The sequence below is a fragment of the Nylanderia fulva genome, unplaced genomic scaffold (genome assembly GCF_048542155.1).
Source record: "Nylanderia fulva isolate GAGA-0341 unplaced genomic scaffold, ASM4854215v1 Scaffold1, whole genome shotgun sequence".
Taxonomy (NCBI): domain Eukaryota; kingdom Metazoa; phylum Arthropoda; class Insecta; order Hymenoptera; family Formicidae; genus Nylanderia; species Nylanderia fulva.
Genome location: NW_028189192.1, coordinates 7,205,043 through 7,219,750, shown reverse-complemented (window position 1 = coordinate 7,219,750; position 14,708 = coordinate 7,205,043). Strand labels below are relative to the sequence as shown.

Sequence of the window (14,708 nt, the reverse complement as noted above, 5' to 3'; positions counted from 1 at the left end):
TTTGTATTATTAATTACTTTTGCCATAGCTATATTCTATAAAGACTTTTTTAAAGACATTTTACATATAAGATTATATAATGTTTCAAATTTCAATTATCCAAACAACTTTTAAGTGCATGATTTGAACAATATTCATTATTATTATTACGCTTACATATTATTTAAATGGGCAATTAATAACAACATTAATTAATGTTAATACTTAAGTACATTTAATGCAATACTTAGCATAATGTCGCAATAGTCACATATACGTGTTATAGAAAAAAGAAGACATTCATAGAGAGAAATAAAAGATACATATTTTTATTTGAAAGTGTTCTGAAAAATATGCTCACATTAATATGACTCGACACATGCAACAAATCATTTAGCTTAATGAAAAAGAACTTGTCCAGCAACACACGATTATGGTTAAAGATCATATCTTCCATAAAATTCTCATCAAGGAAGGAATTCTCGAATGTAAGTCATGAGAAATAACTATGTATGCCGCTTGCATTTTGAGACATGCTATATACTTAGAGTAATTTGCGCGCCGCAATGCATATTTTTTTGCGTGTTCAGTAAGATGCTGCCGTGTCTCTCCTTGCTCCCGAAATCAATAATCATCAGCTGTGCAACATGTACGTTGAAGGAGAAAAACAGAACACTGTGCGCGCGATTGTACCATAACATTATCTACCATACAACAAATTATCACACGTAAATCGCGGACACATATAAATTATAATGCTTTGATTAATCAAAAACGTGTCCGCTTTCGTATATGAGAATAATCGCGATAAACGCGAAAGATCAATAATGATATAAGGAAGGTAACGCCTTGAAATGAATTATTTGTCGCTTTAATTTTCATTCCGAATTGTATGTCCATTTCGTTTTTCATTTGCTCGTATTATAGTAAAATCGTATCAGATTTTGGATTTTTTTACGCGACAAAAATTTTAACTCATGAGAACGCGCGATCGTCTGCATATTATATCTGTATAAATCGCTTTCGCAGAATTGCAATTATTTCTCGGCCGTTTCTTCCGTTTCTGGTTTCGTATACAAAATCTCGGCATATTCGGTTTTATCCTCGTTAAGTCGTCGGGATGTGGCACCTTGTTGTGTAAGATCTAGCTCAGCGTAAACTATCCCACCTTCACCCGTCGCAGGATTCGTCCTGCTTTCCTGCGCGGTTGGCTCAGCGATCTGAAGCTATACACCATATTCTTTTCAGACACGGATATGAGAGCCAATAAGGTTAAAGATATATATCAATTTTAATTAGCATTTTATTATCATACGATTATATTATAATACATTAAAAAAATTATTCCACAAAAAATTTTGTGATATAAATCCTGTAATATAAATAACTAGTCTAATCTTTTTATATTCTAGTAAAAAAATTAATGATATATAAATTATATCTATATATGTTCCATAGAAAAAACAGTATCCTTGAAAGTAATGCAAATATGCCTTGATTCAAGTATATTTTATCCTTATAATAGCGCCAAATATAAATAATTTTGAATAAAGGATAATTTATTCTTAAAACAAAGTGCAAAATATTCTTGGTTGAAGCTGAAATTTACTTATAAGTATTGCAAGGACAAGTAAGCATCGGATATAAGCGGTACTTTCAAGTATATATAATAATTCTTAGTTCAAATGTGACTAAGTTTGTTTTTACCATATGCGATTTTTAAAACAAGAATATATCTTAAGGATAAAATATACTTCACATAACTTATTTATTATTAAGGCAAATGAAAATTTGTGATTACAGAGAGCATTCTATGCTTAAATCAATCAAATAGCGTTCAAGAATAAAAATATACTTGAATCAAGGATTTCTTTTTTTCTGTGTTTTTATATTTCAGATGAATATTTCAGATATACGATGAAAAATTATGAATGATAAAATTATCGGTAATTTATTGCGATGAATTTCGGGCTGGGATTTATATTTATGAAATACAGAAAGTTACGATTTATGTTGATGAAATTTAAATTAAATCAGTAAAAAATCATTAATTAAAACAAAATATCAAGCGAATATTTCATTGATTTTCAGTGAAAATATACTTCGCATCTTACATTTCACGCGTACTGAATATGATTTCCTTGAAAAATCCGCTACCACTATAATTAGTTCTTTTCAGTGAGATTTTAGTGTTTCATTATATTTATAATTGAAACTATTTGTCAGTGATAATACACTGATACCATTTAAGAGAGTAAAATTATTTTTTAATTTATATTATCGTAACTAAATTATCGATTTTAGAATGACCATTTACGTTATACCGACAATAAACATATTCAAATCTACTGGGGAAAAAGATATATAGTAATAGTAAAAAAAAAAAATTTAAATACTCTCATATTCACTAAAAACCGACCGAACTTACCTTTTCGTCGTCGACTGTGACGACAGTTTTCATGGTGTCCGTATCAGCGCCTGACACTTTATCCTTGTTACGTCCAAAGAGTCTGGACAAATTGATCCTTGGTTTTCGTCCTCGGGACGACGCTCCGTCTACTTCCGACCGCGAATATTTGCCGGCACTTTCTGTGTCGCTTCTAATAAAAAGAATTAAGCTGTTTTTTTTCATACAAAACATCTCGTTGACACATGATCACGTAATACTGATTTTACGGGGAACGACGAACATCAAGCTGTAATATGCAGTGTTCATGATATTGATTTTTCAACTTGTTATCGAATGACGATTTAATAATTTTTTCCGTAATTTTAATTTCCGCATTGAGCAATTATTATTCTCGATGTATATGTGTTATTTTCTGATTAATTTCTATGCGCGCATACATGTGTGTATACGTGTGTGTGTCATCTGTTATTTTAGTTTTCTTTTAGACGAAGAATGAGCAACAAAGGTTACGGGTTAAGTATGAACAACGATTAATATCGATAAATATGTCACGAAAAAAAAACATTTATAATTACACGCGTATAAAAAGGCGTTACATCGACTTGTTTAATTTTTTTCAAATACGATAATTATTAAATTTCAAGTGCGAACTAAATTTTTTTATTTCTTATTCTTTTTTCTACTTGCCTCTTCTTAATATATGCATATGTACGTTTATGAATAAATGTAAATTCACTGAACATTGAATCGTTAAAAAAATTATGATAGACAGAATTGATTGCAATAAATCTTTTTGTTTTTTTGTTAATTTACCAAGAACTGCATTTTGTAAATATAGCATTGGATTACACAGCGAAAATTATCTTGAGCAATATTTTTATCAAATTTCGCATAATGTGCTGATATGATAATAAAGCTTACGTTATTTTCAGTATCATAAATATATGATTGATTAGTCGATAAATGTTGTAAATTAAATTTGGGTTGTCATTATATCAATTAATTCAGCATAACATTTTAGTCACTTAAAAATCTTGCTTTCAAATGTTATAAAATAAGAGCTGCGATTAATATAAATTATATATGTTATACACATATAAATTACGATGAAATACTACTAGATGAAGCGTATACATGAACTGAACAAAGCACTCCATTTTTCACGCTAATTAAATTAGACAAAAACATTATATAAGCAGAATATAAGTATGCATGTTGATCGCGTATATAAAAGATAAATGCAATCGTTTGGAAAAATATGAGGCAATTCGCACATAAGCAGCGATTATCTATGTCATGTGCAACTAATTGTAAGCTGCGTATTTTCTTACTCGCGTTGACTCGTAAACTGGGAACTTTAAAAAAATGCAGCGCTTGTTCTCTACACCGCAATTATGTAATTATGACTTAAATTACAAGCGTATTATATTTTCCTTGCTGCTATTTGAATATTACGAAATAAACATCGTGAATGTATGCAGCAGGCAGATACTCGAAATTATACAAATCCGTGTTTAGATTTTCTTTGCACGCAAACGGATATAGGAACAAAGTTCTATTCATACATCTATGTTAGGCAGAAATAGACATTGTGATAACTAAAGTAGAACGTATAATAAGAAAATACAATGTAGAATAGGGTAATCGAGTAACTGTTTAATTTCATTTCGTTGCTACATATATCACGATGATCTGTGTAAACACGTCACGTGATGGACACCAGCATTTAGCACTCAAGTTCTGACCCTATGATTTATCTTATCTGATGAGTGTATGAAAATTAGGCCACTTAAATTGAGGTCACTTTTATCTGGTGTATGTGTGTATACACAGCCAATAGATTTTGACAGTTTAGAGTATGACGTCAAAAGCGAGACTTATTCTTGTAATGTACATTGATAATTTCAATGAAATGCGAATTAAGCTTCACATATTTCTTTGTTTTAGATCGCATTGTTTGAGATCGTGAGTTAGTACGAGTTATAAATATAAATTTAAATCTATTGTCAAATAAGGGATTATTTTATTTTTACCGTTTATCACGAGGACAAGTTCCCAGTTTGATGAAATTGTGCAGAAAACAGATGACGAACAATACTTTGTTGGCCGTTCGCTTTCCGCGCAATTTAATTCAATTTCTCTGTCCCGACGAGTAAGAAAAGCGAGCGCGTCGACGGACACATCCGACATTGCAAATAAGATAAAAAAGCTGCTGCTTGCCTTTTTCTAACGACATCGGCCGCAGTTTTCGATTTCTCGAGGCGAAGAAGACTAACACTCGTCGCAGGGTCCGCGAAGTCTCTGAAAATGCATGCTTGGCAAAAATCTACAGAACGATAATCGTCGAGTGACGGAAAAGCGACGAAGAGATCTATACTATTCGTCTCTGAACCGCGTCACACGAGTTAAATTAAATTAAAGCGAACTACGAAAAATGAAATATTAGTCATGACGCCATGGTGCAAGTGTGTGTGGATACTATAAGCGAGAGTGCGAGAAAATGTGGGTTTTGTATCATACATTAATATATCGTATATATTTTTTAGTATACTCACGACTCCCCGAGATTTCTGGTGGTTGAATGACCTGAAAGTAATAAGGAGAAATTTGGCTTAAATTTGGCAATATTTTGCTGTTTTAAAATGAAACTAGCTTTTGTAATAAAAGTTATTAGATTATATAATTAATATTTTTGACAGGACTCTATTCACTTTCAAAAACTGCAATTAATGAGTAAAGTGACACTGAGATATGATCACTATAAGTTTTTTCTCTTATACTTATAAGATTAATTAAAAAACTTTAACACATTTTTTAATTAAATATACTTTTGAAGTTAATATTTATCGTTAATATTTTTTAAGTCGTAATAATTCCAATTTATTAAAGCAGTCCAGGATAATTCATTTGACATATAAAACAATGATGCTTTTCATTATGACGTTAATATAGTATGATTCAAGTTTTATCGAAGAGATATCATTAAAAAAAAAGAAACATATTTCACATATACGCGTAAATGATTTGAAGAATCGTAACTTGGAAATCTTGTGTTTAAAACAATATCGTATTAAAAGTAAAGCACGCGCTCAATTATCATATCTTGCAAATTAAGACTCAATGTGCCAGTATGTCAACAATGTGTAACACATATTGTATCATTAAACTTTGATCTATGATGTCAATCTATGACACCATTCATTTCTGGTTCAACCGTATTATATTATGTATTTCAAGTTTCATGTATTTTAAGATCTATCTCAATTAAAATGATATTACGAATATTAATACACGTCTCTCCTTTTTCACATTGATCGAATGAAAGATACAAATCATTAGAAAAAAGGTGGCATAACATTGCGATTTATGAATTTAATTTTCATACTATATCAATTTTTATATTCAGAAGACTGCATTTTCTGTATTAATCGCTGTAACCGATAAGATTTCGAAGTTACGAGGTAAAAATGGTCCAATATCGTAAGTTTAATGATAGGATGAGACACATCTCTCGCAACATTTATCTGTATATATTTAAAACAAATGTTTTATTTCAAAAATCATACGATACCTAAGTATATAATATCATAGCGACGAATGAACTTATAGTTAATTATACATACAGCTCTCTATATATTAATTCATTTGAATTCTTAGATTTACTTCTCGCCTATCGCATTGTATCTACAAGTAGAGATACAAAATGTCATCGTTCTCGCGCGCTTGCGACGTGGCTGTTTCGCTTTATAATCGCGGTCGTGCATAGCGTCGTTTTTGAACTATATTTCTTTCTTAATTTAGACATTTAGCGATCTCTCTGTGGTGTAAATAACCGATCGCGCCGTTTCTATTGGGCCCTTAATCGGAAATGACGAGATAACGATATCGCACAAACGCAATTTCTCGGTAACTTAACCGCGATTTTTCACACGGTACTTAGGTGGCTTCTAAAAATGTTTCAAAGGGAGAGAGAAAGAGAGAGAAAGAGAGAGAGAACACCAATTGCAGGTATTTTATAATATAATATCTCGTGATCCGGTAAATCGACACCGCCATCGCATGCTTCTTCATCTCATCTCTTACTCTATAGAGACTTACATTAACATAAATATATATCTATATCATATAATATATAATATATATATATACCCCATTGTGTATGGCCAACGATCATGCTCCTTAATAACGTATGTTATCTTTTTCGTTAATATATTACGAGTTTTACAAATGTTCATTCAATCTCTAGTTGTCACGGAAATGACGAAAATGCGATCGAACGTGCGTACACATCTGTTTTATTTCCTACACGTCCGTATATATTTATATATATTATATTATATCCTCGCAGCATGATCATCGAGATTTTATAAGTCGTAAACATTATCGATATAATTACACGTACATTACAGTTAACTAATTATATCAAAATCAATTATACGTAATAGCTGCATTAATATTAATAAGAATGTAAATGTATAGGCAGGTTTTGTACGCAAATGCATCGGTATATATCATTTATCTTTTTCTTTCCTTTTATAAATTTTTTATGAATATATATATAACGACAAGGGAATCGTGTCTCGCTAAACCGGATTAAGTCAAATCAACAACGCAATAAATCACAATCTACGACGATACTTGTCACGCACTTTGTAAACATCGATATTATTTAAGAAAGCGCAGATCTTATTTATGGTAATCGTCCTCTTATCAAATAGAAACATGTTAATACATAACTTACAGATTAAGATGAAGGATGTACATGGTATTCTCTTATGGCATTTTTGTAAATAAGATAGAAAAAATCCTATATATCGATTTATATTTTGGCAGTGATCTTTGACGTTGTTCTTGCTATGTATTTCTAGATCTGTTCGAGCCAGCTTACAATAGTCTCGTGAAAGTCATTGAAATATTTATTACAATAGCCCTAAGGATAGTAACAGCGGTTACTTTTAATAAAACTGATGAATTAAAATCTGAAATTTACAAAAAAAGTCGAGACTAAGAAATAAGCATTTTTTATTTATACAAAAAATATAGTAAACATTTTTTTTTAATATTTCATTGATAATTTTGATTATTCTCTTTTTTTGAGACCCGAAAATATTTTTCGAATCAATGAAAAATAATGCAAACACCAAAAACGACAAGAAATTTTTCGATAAAATCCTAGAATATCATATCACTTTTAAAATATTAATTTAAATTCCGATATTATCCTCTGATCGTATTCACTGTTACTATATGCTTGGCAATTTTATCCGAGAGTAATTTTCGGTTAGTAAAAGTTTCCGATAAGTAGTCGAAAGAAGATCTCGATGGTCATTTAATCGTACGTTTTACTTCCCGAGAATAGCTCTGTGAGAATCTCATGTATATACTTAGTCTAATTGTAAGACAGAAAATTGTAATGTTTATTTTAATCAGTTCTCTCTTTGTATAGTTTCCTTCTGGAAATGGTGTGTGATCTCTCTCATTTCTTATAGAATATTGTGAAACATTTAAAAATCAGATGTGACCACATATATATATATATATATATATTATTTCTTATATTGTATATAAAAAATTCGGATCGCTGCTGTTCTTATTCGCTCGCTACAACAAAATCGTCGCGATGCGTAAGAATATGCAGAGGATACCGCATATCTACTTTATTTCTTTTCTTTAGGTAAACGCGCGATTTCCCCTTTCCCTGTGTTTTTAGGCTCTCTCTATTACATATATTAACATATTCTGGCATATAATGTACATAATATATATTATTCATATATAATACATATATATATATATATATAATGTGTATAAATTATACACATATACATATGTATATATATTCTTTCTATATATGTATATATTATGTATATTTATAGATCTCCGATATTCGGATTGAAAACTGATGCGAGATAGCCTTTCTGTGACAGCGCAAACAATGTGTCAGCCTCGTAAATGGAGGCAATTTTCAGTTGGCAATTTTTTAGCTGCATATGCCAGTATCTCGAAAATAGAATAATCGATATCAATGTTATCTGTCTTTGTCAATGTTATCTTTTCTTTCTTTCGCTTCCAATAATGCTGGAAGGAAGGTTGGAAAAATAATAAAAGAAACTTTCAGCATATTTAAATATGCATGCAACTAGAAAAGAAATAAAGAAAAATAAAAGGACGAACTTCCAATGTAACCGAGAAGAGAAGACACGTGGTAGAGAAATAAATTTAGTAATTGAACGTAAAATTTCTTTCGTTTTGCGAGTCGTAACAAAAACTCGTCCATGTTCGGATATGTAAGTTGTAATATATAAAAAAAATGACATTGATCGTTCTAGTTTCTAAGATACCAATATATCTAATCGTTTTTTCTCTTACTTTTCTGTTACACGCCTCCTCGCACATTTCATTTTTTTCCATCCGTTTTTCAGAGTTTTATCAACTTGCTTTAAGTAACTTCACACATTTTCTTTCCGTTCGATAATATCTTTCATTCTAAAAAAAAGTTCATGAATAACGACAGGTCGATTCAGCAATTGGAGTGCAAGTGAATAAGTGAGTCACTCACTCGATCGGCATTCGCGAATACTTGCAAACCAAGTGCTTTCCGACTCAGAATATATATATCTGGGGTACCGTTTTCTTCGTGTACCATTTTATATATATTTATATATATCTTTATATTTATATATATTTAGTATGTACAACAGCAGAGATTCGACCGTCGACCGACGAGCTGCATCGGCGTTCTCCTTCATTGAAATTCGTTCAGATCGCGATCGATTTTTTTTTATCATAATTCTGCTTAATAATCACTACACGTCCTTTCTCCCCCTATCTCCGATGAAAACCTCGATGATCTCGTCGGTCTCAGCACGGCCCTTTTCTTGTAAATGAAAACACGAATGCATCCGGAAAAAACAGTGAAGGAGCGTACGTGCCGAATTCGATAATGTATCGTCGATGAATTTTACATTCATCCTTTGGTTCTTATTCAATTTTTACGCGATGCCGACGAGACCTACGTTCAGTATATGCGGGGTGTGTGTGTGTGTGTGTGTGTGTGTCATGTGAATAATTTGCGCTCATGAAGCAAGTATTTTAGAATTAGTGATTAACTAAAGAAAAGTCATCTGTGTACAAAAATACAAACAACACTTATTGTCAAAGGCAACGAGAAAAATTTATACGAAGTTGACTTTAAACGAGTCATTCGCAATATTATTAATATGCCTCGTAAAAGGTATATCCGGTGTGAGTAAATGCATATAGAATGTTTCTCTGTAAGATCTGCATCAAACTACGTAAGAGTGTTATTCTATCTAGTGTAAATGACAATATTTTTTTTAGCAAAAAGTTTACTTAAAAGCGCGTTTTTTAACAAAAGAGATTCTGAGAGAATAAAGCTCTCCATTAAATAAAATCGTTTTTATGTTAATTAATAATGAAAATTTTGTTATAAATTTACATTTCAAGATCTTAATTTATATCAAAAGTTTTTAAAAATTTTGCCAAACTACGTGTAATTGTACAATAATTTAAATATTAGCAAAAAAATACTTATTAAAAATCTATCAAAAAATTTTCATCTTAAAACTTGATGCAAGTCTTTTAATAATTCTGTAAGGTGTGTTGGGTGGGAAATATATTTAATGCACTGTACATAGTGCGATACATTTAATACGATGCAAATAATTTACGTGCTATGTAATATCTTTTGCATCTTTAATAATGACAAAGTCTTGAAAATTTGATTTTCGAAATTGTACTTATAAACTCGTATCATTCCTTAGATATGATTCAGTTGCCCTTATATCTCAAACGTATTAATTACATTCACCATCCAACAAATAAAATATAGCGTGTCGTTGAAAAAAGTTTAATTTACTGAAACTGAAATACGTTTTTTTTTTATATAAAAATTGCATATAATCGCAAACGTCGCTCTTATAAATAGTCATATACATATATCATAGAAAACATGTAGAATGAAAAATTACAACGAATTCTGCCGATTGATATACAGTATTGTGACGTATAATATAATTTATTGAATATCGTAAGAATATATCAAATCTCGGTTTGACGAGTATACTTGATTCAAATCGTGCATTTCACGGTCAAGTGCGAACGCATATTACTACACATTAATAAAATATCATATATAAAATCGTTTTTTTTTAATAAAACGCAATTGTTATATAATATTGTTTCATAAATGAGATTCTATAAATGGAATTCATATTTTATAAAATCGCATACTCATTAGATCGTCATTAGTTTAATCGCTATAATTATATACAGAATGTTGCGTAACTCAAAGGGAAAAAAAATTAGACACAATAAAATTGATAAACTTGTCGATTGCTTAATTAAACTTGAATTGAAATTCTGCATGTATTATTTTCAAACTAATCATTTTGATATATCTCTTTGATAAATTGATAGATTTTACTGTCTACATATATATATTCCTTAAATACATTAGAATTGAATAAATAATATACAATCCTATTTCAAAACTTACGCAACATTCCGTATGCTTACGCAATGATCTTATTATACTATGTGTATACAGTAACTTACAAAAACTCTTCCTTTATTTAAATGCATTTAAGTAAAACACGCGTCAGGAATGTTATATTTGTAAAAATGTTACAGTACAAATGGCATGGAATAATAATAGTCCTGCCTAATAATGTTAAAGACACGATCGCACTTTCGATTTCGAAATTTCATAAAAATTCTCTGAATATATCTGGCGACCGTTTCTATTGTTCGCTTGTATGCTCGTTTCGTGTCTAATTGTAAGATATACATTAAAATCTAGAACTCTTCGTTGCGTGACATGGCAGAAATTTCGTGTCGTTAAAATGAGAGTGCGCATCGTTATAAATATGTGTTCGGGTACAAAAACTTTTATTTCGAACTTCGGCTATTCTTTAGAATCAACGCAGAAAACGCGTTATTTTTACATTTCACGAAAAGAACAAAAAAAAGATGCACGATCACAGTGTAATGGACACGTTTTATAAAGATTCACGTTTACGAAAACATTTCTAGTGTATATTAAATGGAAATATCTTGCGTGGAATGTGTTTTTTTATCTTAATGATACGCACACACGCGTTGTTTCTTGCACATAACGAATATTTTCGTGACTTTTAGGAAACGTAAACGCGTACATGCGTAATGTCTCGTCGCGCGTAACAAATGTATGTTTTCGTATGTATAGATGTGTATATATGTTTTTTTTTTTATACATAAAAAGTTTCGGCTGCACAATTTGATTTGTCCGGGTTATCGTGAGGATACCTATCATCTCTTCGAGAATGGTACATCCCCCGCAAAATTTGTAATAACTACTTTATAATCATCGCTAAGTTCGGCATAAAAACCACATGTGTCCAATGGCGAGCGAATTACGGTAAAATTCTTTCGATCGTCTACCTCCAGATCTCTCGATACATTCGTACAGATCCGTAAAAAAATTAATATCCTTACATCAGATCATTATTTTTCTTAAAAAGAATTAATATTCTTAAAAGTAATATATTTGACACTGTTATAAATCATTATAATAATTATATTAATATAGTTAGAAAATTCAAATTCGTGAAATAAAATTAAAATTATGAAAGATATATAAATATTTCTTAAAATCAGCATAATCAATCAATCAATTGCTTCAAAGTATTATACATATAAGTTCGCCTCCGAGTTCACGATTTCTATTTACACGTACTCGTATCGAGAAAGAATCGGATCTATCGAATAATTTTCTTATTGGCGATTGATGAAGGGAGATTCGGAGCATTATAGTCGATGAATCGATAATCAAACTTCTCCGACGCGAACACCTACGGTCGTACTTGAAGGCTTTGAAGATTTACCGTCAAAGGAAATGTCAAAGCGACGCGCGATTGAAATAGAAATTCGTTTCCAGGAAATTTCGATAACAATTCTCGCTGTCAATCGATTTGGCGCGCGCGCTTTTTATGATCGTTACCTACATATATATCACGATTATTTTGTTTGTTAAGCGTGATACATTTAGCGAAACGTGCGCGACATAAATTACGAAGAAATTTATATATTAAAGGCAAGTTTCAATTCCTTAATAGATACAAAAAACTTATCATCGAAATTATTTAATTAAGATAAGAATTAAAATAATGTTTAGTCTAATAGCTTTTACGATTTGTAAAAGCGACTCTTCTAAAAAAATATTTAATGTTTAATAAAATGTACTAAAAAGTCTTAAGAAAAAAATATAAAAAAGTTTAATTATATGGAAAGATAATGTTTTAAAGTTAGTCATTTTTATTATTATCTAATATATTATGTTACGAAAATTCTTAATTTCAAAAATTTTTCTGTTTATAACTCCTAAAATAAATATACTTAGATTATTAATAACTTAGCATTATCGAGATAAGTGATGTATGCTGTTTTTAATCCTCTCGTTTTCAAATTACTTTTATGTTTATACTCTTATATTTATATGCAGTACCCAGTGATTATTAATACAGTGATACAATGGAGTACATATCTTTCATATCTCTTTTAATTTTATATAATATATTCTTCTTTTATATTTATATATATAATCTTTTAAAATTCCTTCCTCTTTCTTTTCTATTCCACAATTGTTATACAATTATACTAGGCATTTCAGAGAATCACATTCAAACAAAGTCAATTACATGACAAAGTCGTTTTGCAGAAATTTATATAAATTTTCTAGAGTTTACGTGTACACTCTTATATATACTCTTAATACACACGTAGTTCACACGATTACTGTGTGTGAGGAAAACGAGAGGATTAACATTTTTTTATCTTACTCTATAAATGAAAAATGGGAAATAAATAGCGCATATCGTGCTCGCGCGCGCGCTCACTTTACGATCATCACTTTTCAATCACACATTTAACGGGAAACGTCCATGCGCTTTATTCACAAACAAAAAGACGGAAAGCACAGAGAGAAACTTGGATCGTTACTGCTAAAGAATCCGGCGTGGCGTGGAGAAGTGCGACAGCTCGGTTTTTCCCTGTATCGAAGGAAAGGGTAGAGGGACGAAAAGAGCGAGGCGAGAAGAGAAAAGGTCTCTTTCCTTCTCTCTTTTTTGTTCTTTTTTTTTCTTTTTTTTTTTTTTAAACGGGCGTGTCCGTCTTCTCGTCCTTCTTGACGTCCGCACGGCCGTTCACGTATTCGGTGCTCGCGTGTATCGGATTCTCTTGGCCCCCCTGCGGCACTTTCTCGTCGATGATACGCGGGTCCTCGTGATCCTCGTCTTCCTCGTCGCCGGGCGTGATGTGCGCCTCACTTCCGGCGCCGACGTCACCCGCAGTCTCCTCGTCGCCGCGACGTCTCGCTGCAACAAGCAACGCCACGATCGGTCAAGGCAAATGTGCGTGTGGATTTTTTTCTCTTTTTTTTTTTTTTTAATGAATGCGAATTCACTCATTACGATTACAAATGCCGTGTGTATGTTGTCAATTGATTGTTAGAGATATGCGGTACTTTCTTATGCAAAGGTTTCTTTTTCTATGTATAAGTTATATGTATTTCGTTAAAAAACATGTCGATATTGGAGCGAAGCTAAATTGTTATTTGTAGAATGAGAAATTGACATGTTAATCTTTTAATTAGTTCGCGCGTCAGAATTATAATTTTAGGTGAATTATTCAATATTTGTTTCTCCAATTAGCGAGAGACTATTATGTGGAATTCGTACTCTCTTATGGACTACATTTATAAGTTAAGTTTTAATATCCATTACGCGATCAATGCAACAACTTGCAGCGCGGCTGCATGTTATCGAGAGTGTTTTACTAACAAGTACTTTGAAAACATATCGAAAATGTACAGTGTAAACATCGTGTGCGCGAATATGTGCGTGCGTGTCCGAAGAGTAAAAGGTATTATTGTATCTAATTATCTACACGCTACTATAAGAGAGACGAGACATTCAATTTACATCGCTCGTGCGTTATGTAAAAAAAGTATGTATGAATTAACGAATGTATCAAAGAAATCGTCGTAACATTCACAAGCATAGTTCAACGTCGTACCACGATTCAAGCAAGATAAAATTCGAATAATAGCGAGAGCATGATGTCGCTTTTCCCAACGCTAAAAAATTAGCAACTAGCAAAGAATACACATTTATAATCTGCGCTGAAATATATTAAATTAACGGCGAAGGGATTCTGAGGTGACAAACATGCTTGATCAGAGTCCAAGGAGGAAGGAGACGAAAAAAATCGCAATTTCCAATTGTAATTAAAAAATGTTGAAATCGCGCGGCGATGAGCAATG

General features: G+C 31.4%; 1 protein-coding gene across 6 annotated transcripts in view; it reads right to left on the bottom strand.

The window, feature by feature from the left end:
* Positions 1-282: 282 nt before the first annotated feature.
* Positions 283-14,708, bottom strand: part of Fas3 (fasciclin 3) — a 287,025-nt gene continuing 272,599 nt past the window's right edge. For 3 of the 6 annotated variants that reach the window (XM_029303082.2, XM_085480922.1, XM_029303083.2), the window contains 4 exons: positions 4,945-4,975; positions 4,610-4,690; positions 2,408-2,579; positions 283-1,205 (listed from right to left, as the gene is read on the bottom strand). In XM_029303082.2, coding sequence (XP_029158915.1) covers positions 1,017-1,205; positions 2,408-2,579; positions 4,610-4,690; positions 4,945-4,975 — 473 coding nt within the window. In that variant the 3' untranslated portion in view covers positions 283-1,016. Of the gene's footprint in view, positions 1,206-2,407; positions 2,580-4,609; positions 4,691-4,944; positions 4,976-5,918; positions 13,762-14,708 lie in introns of those variants that run through there. The other 3 variants (XM_029303085.2, XM_029303087.2, XM_029303084.2) reach the window with 2 other exon arrangements.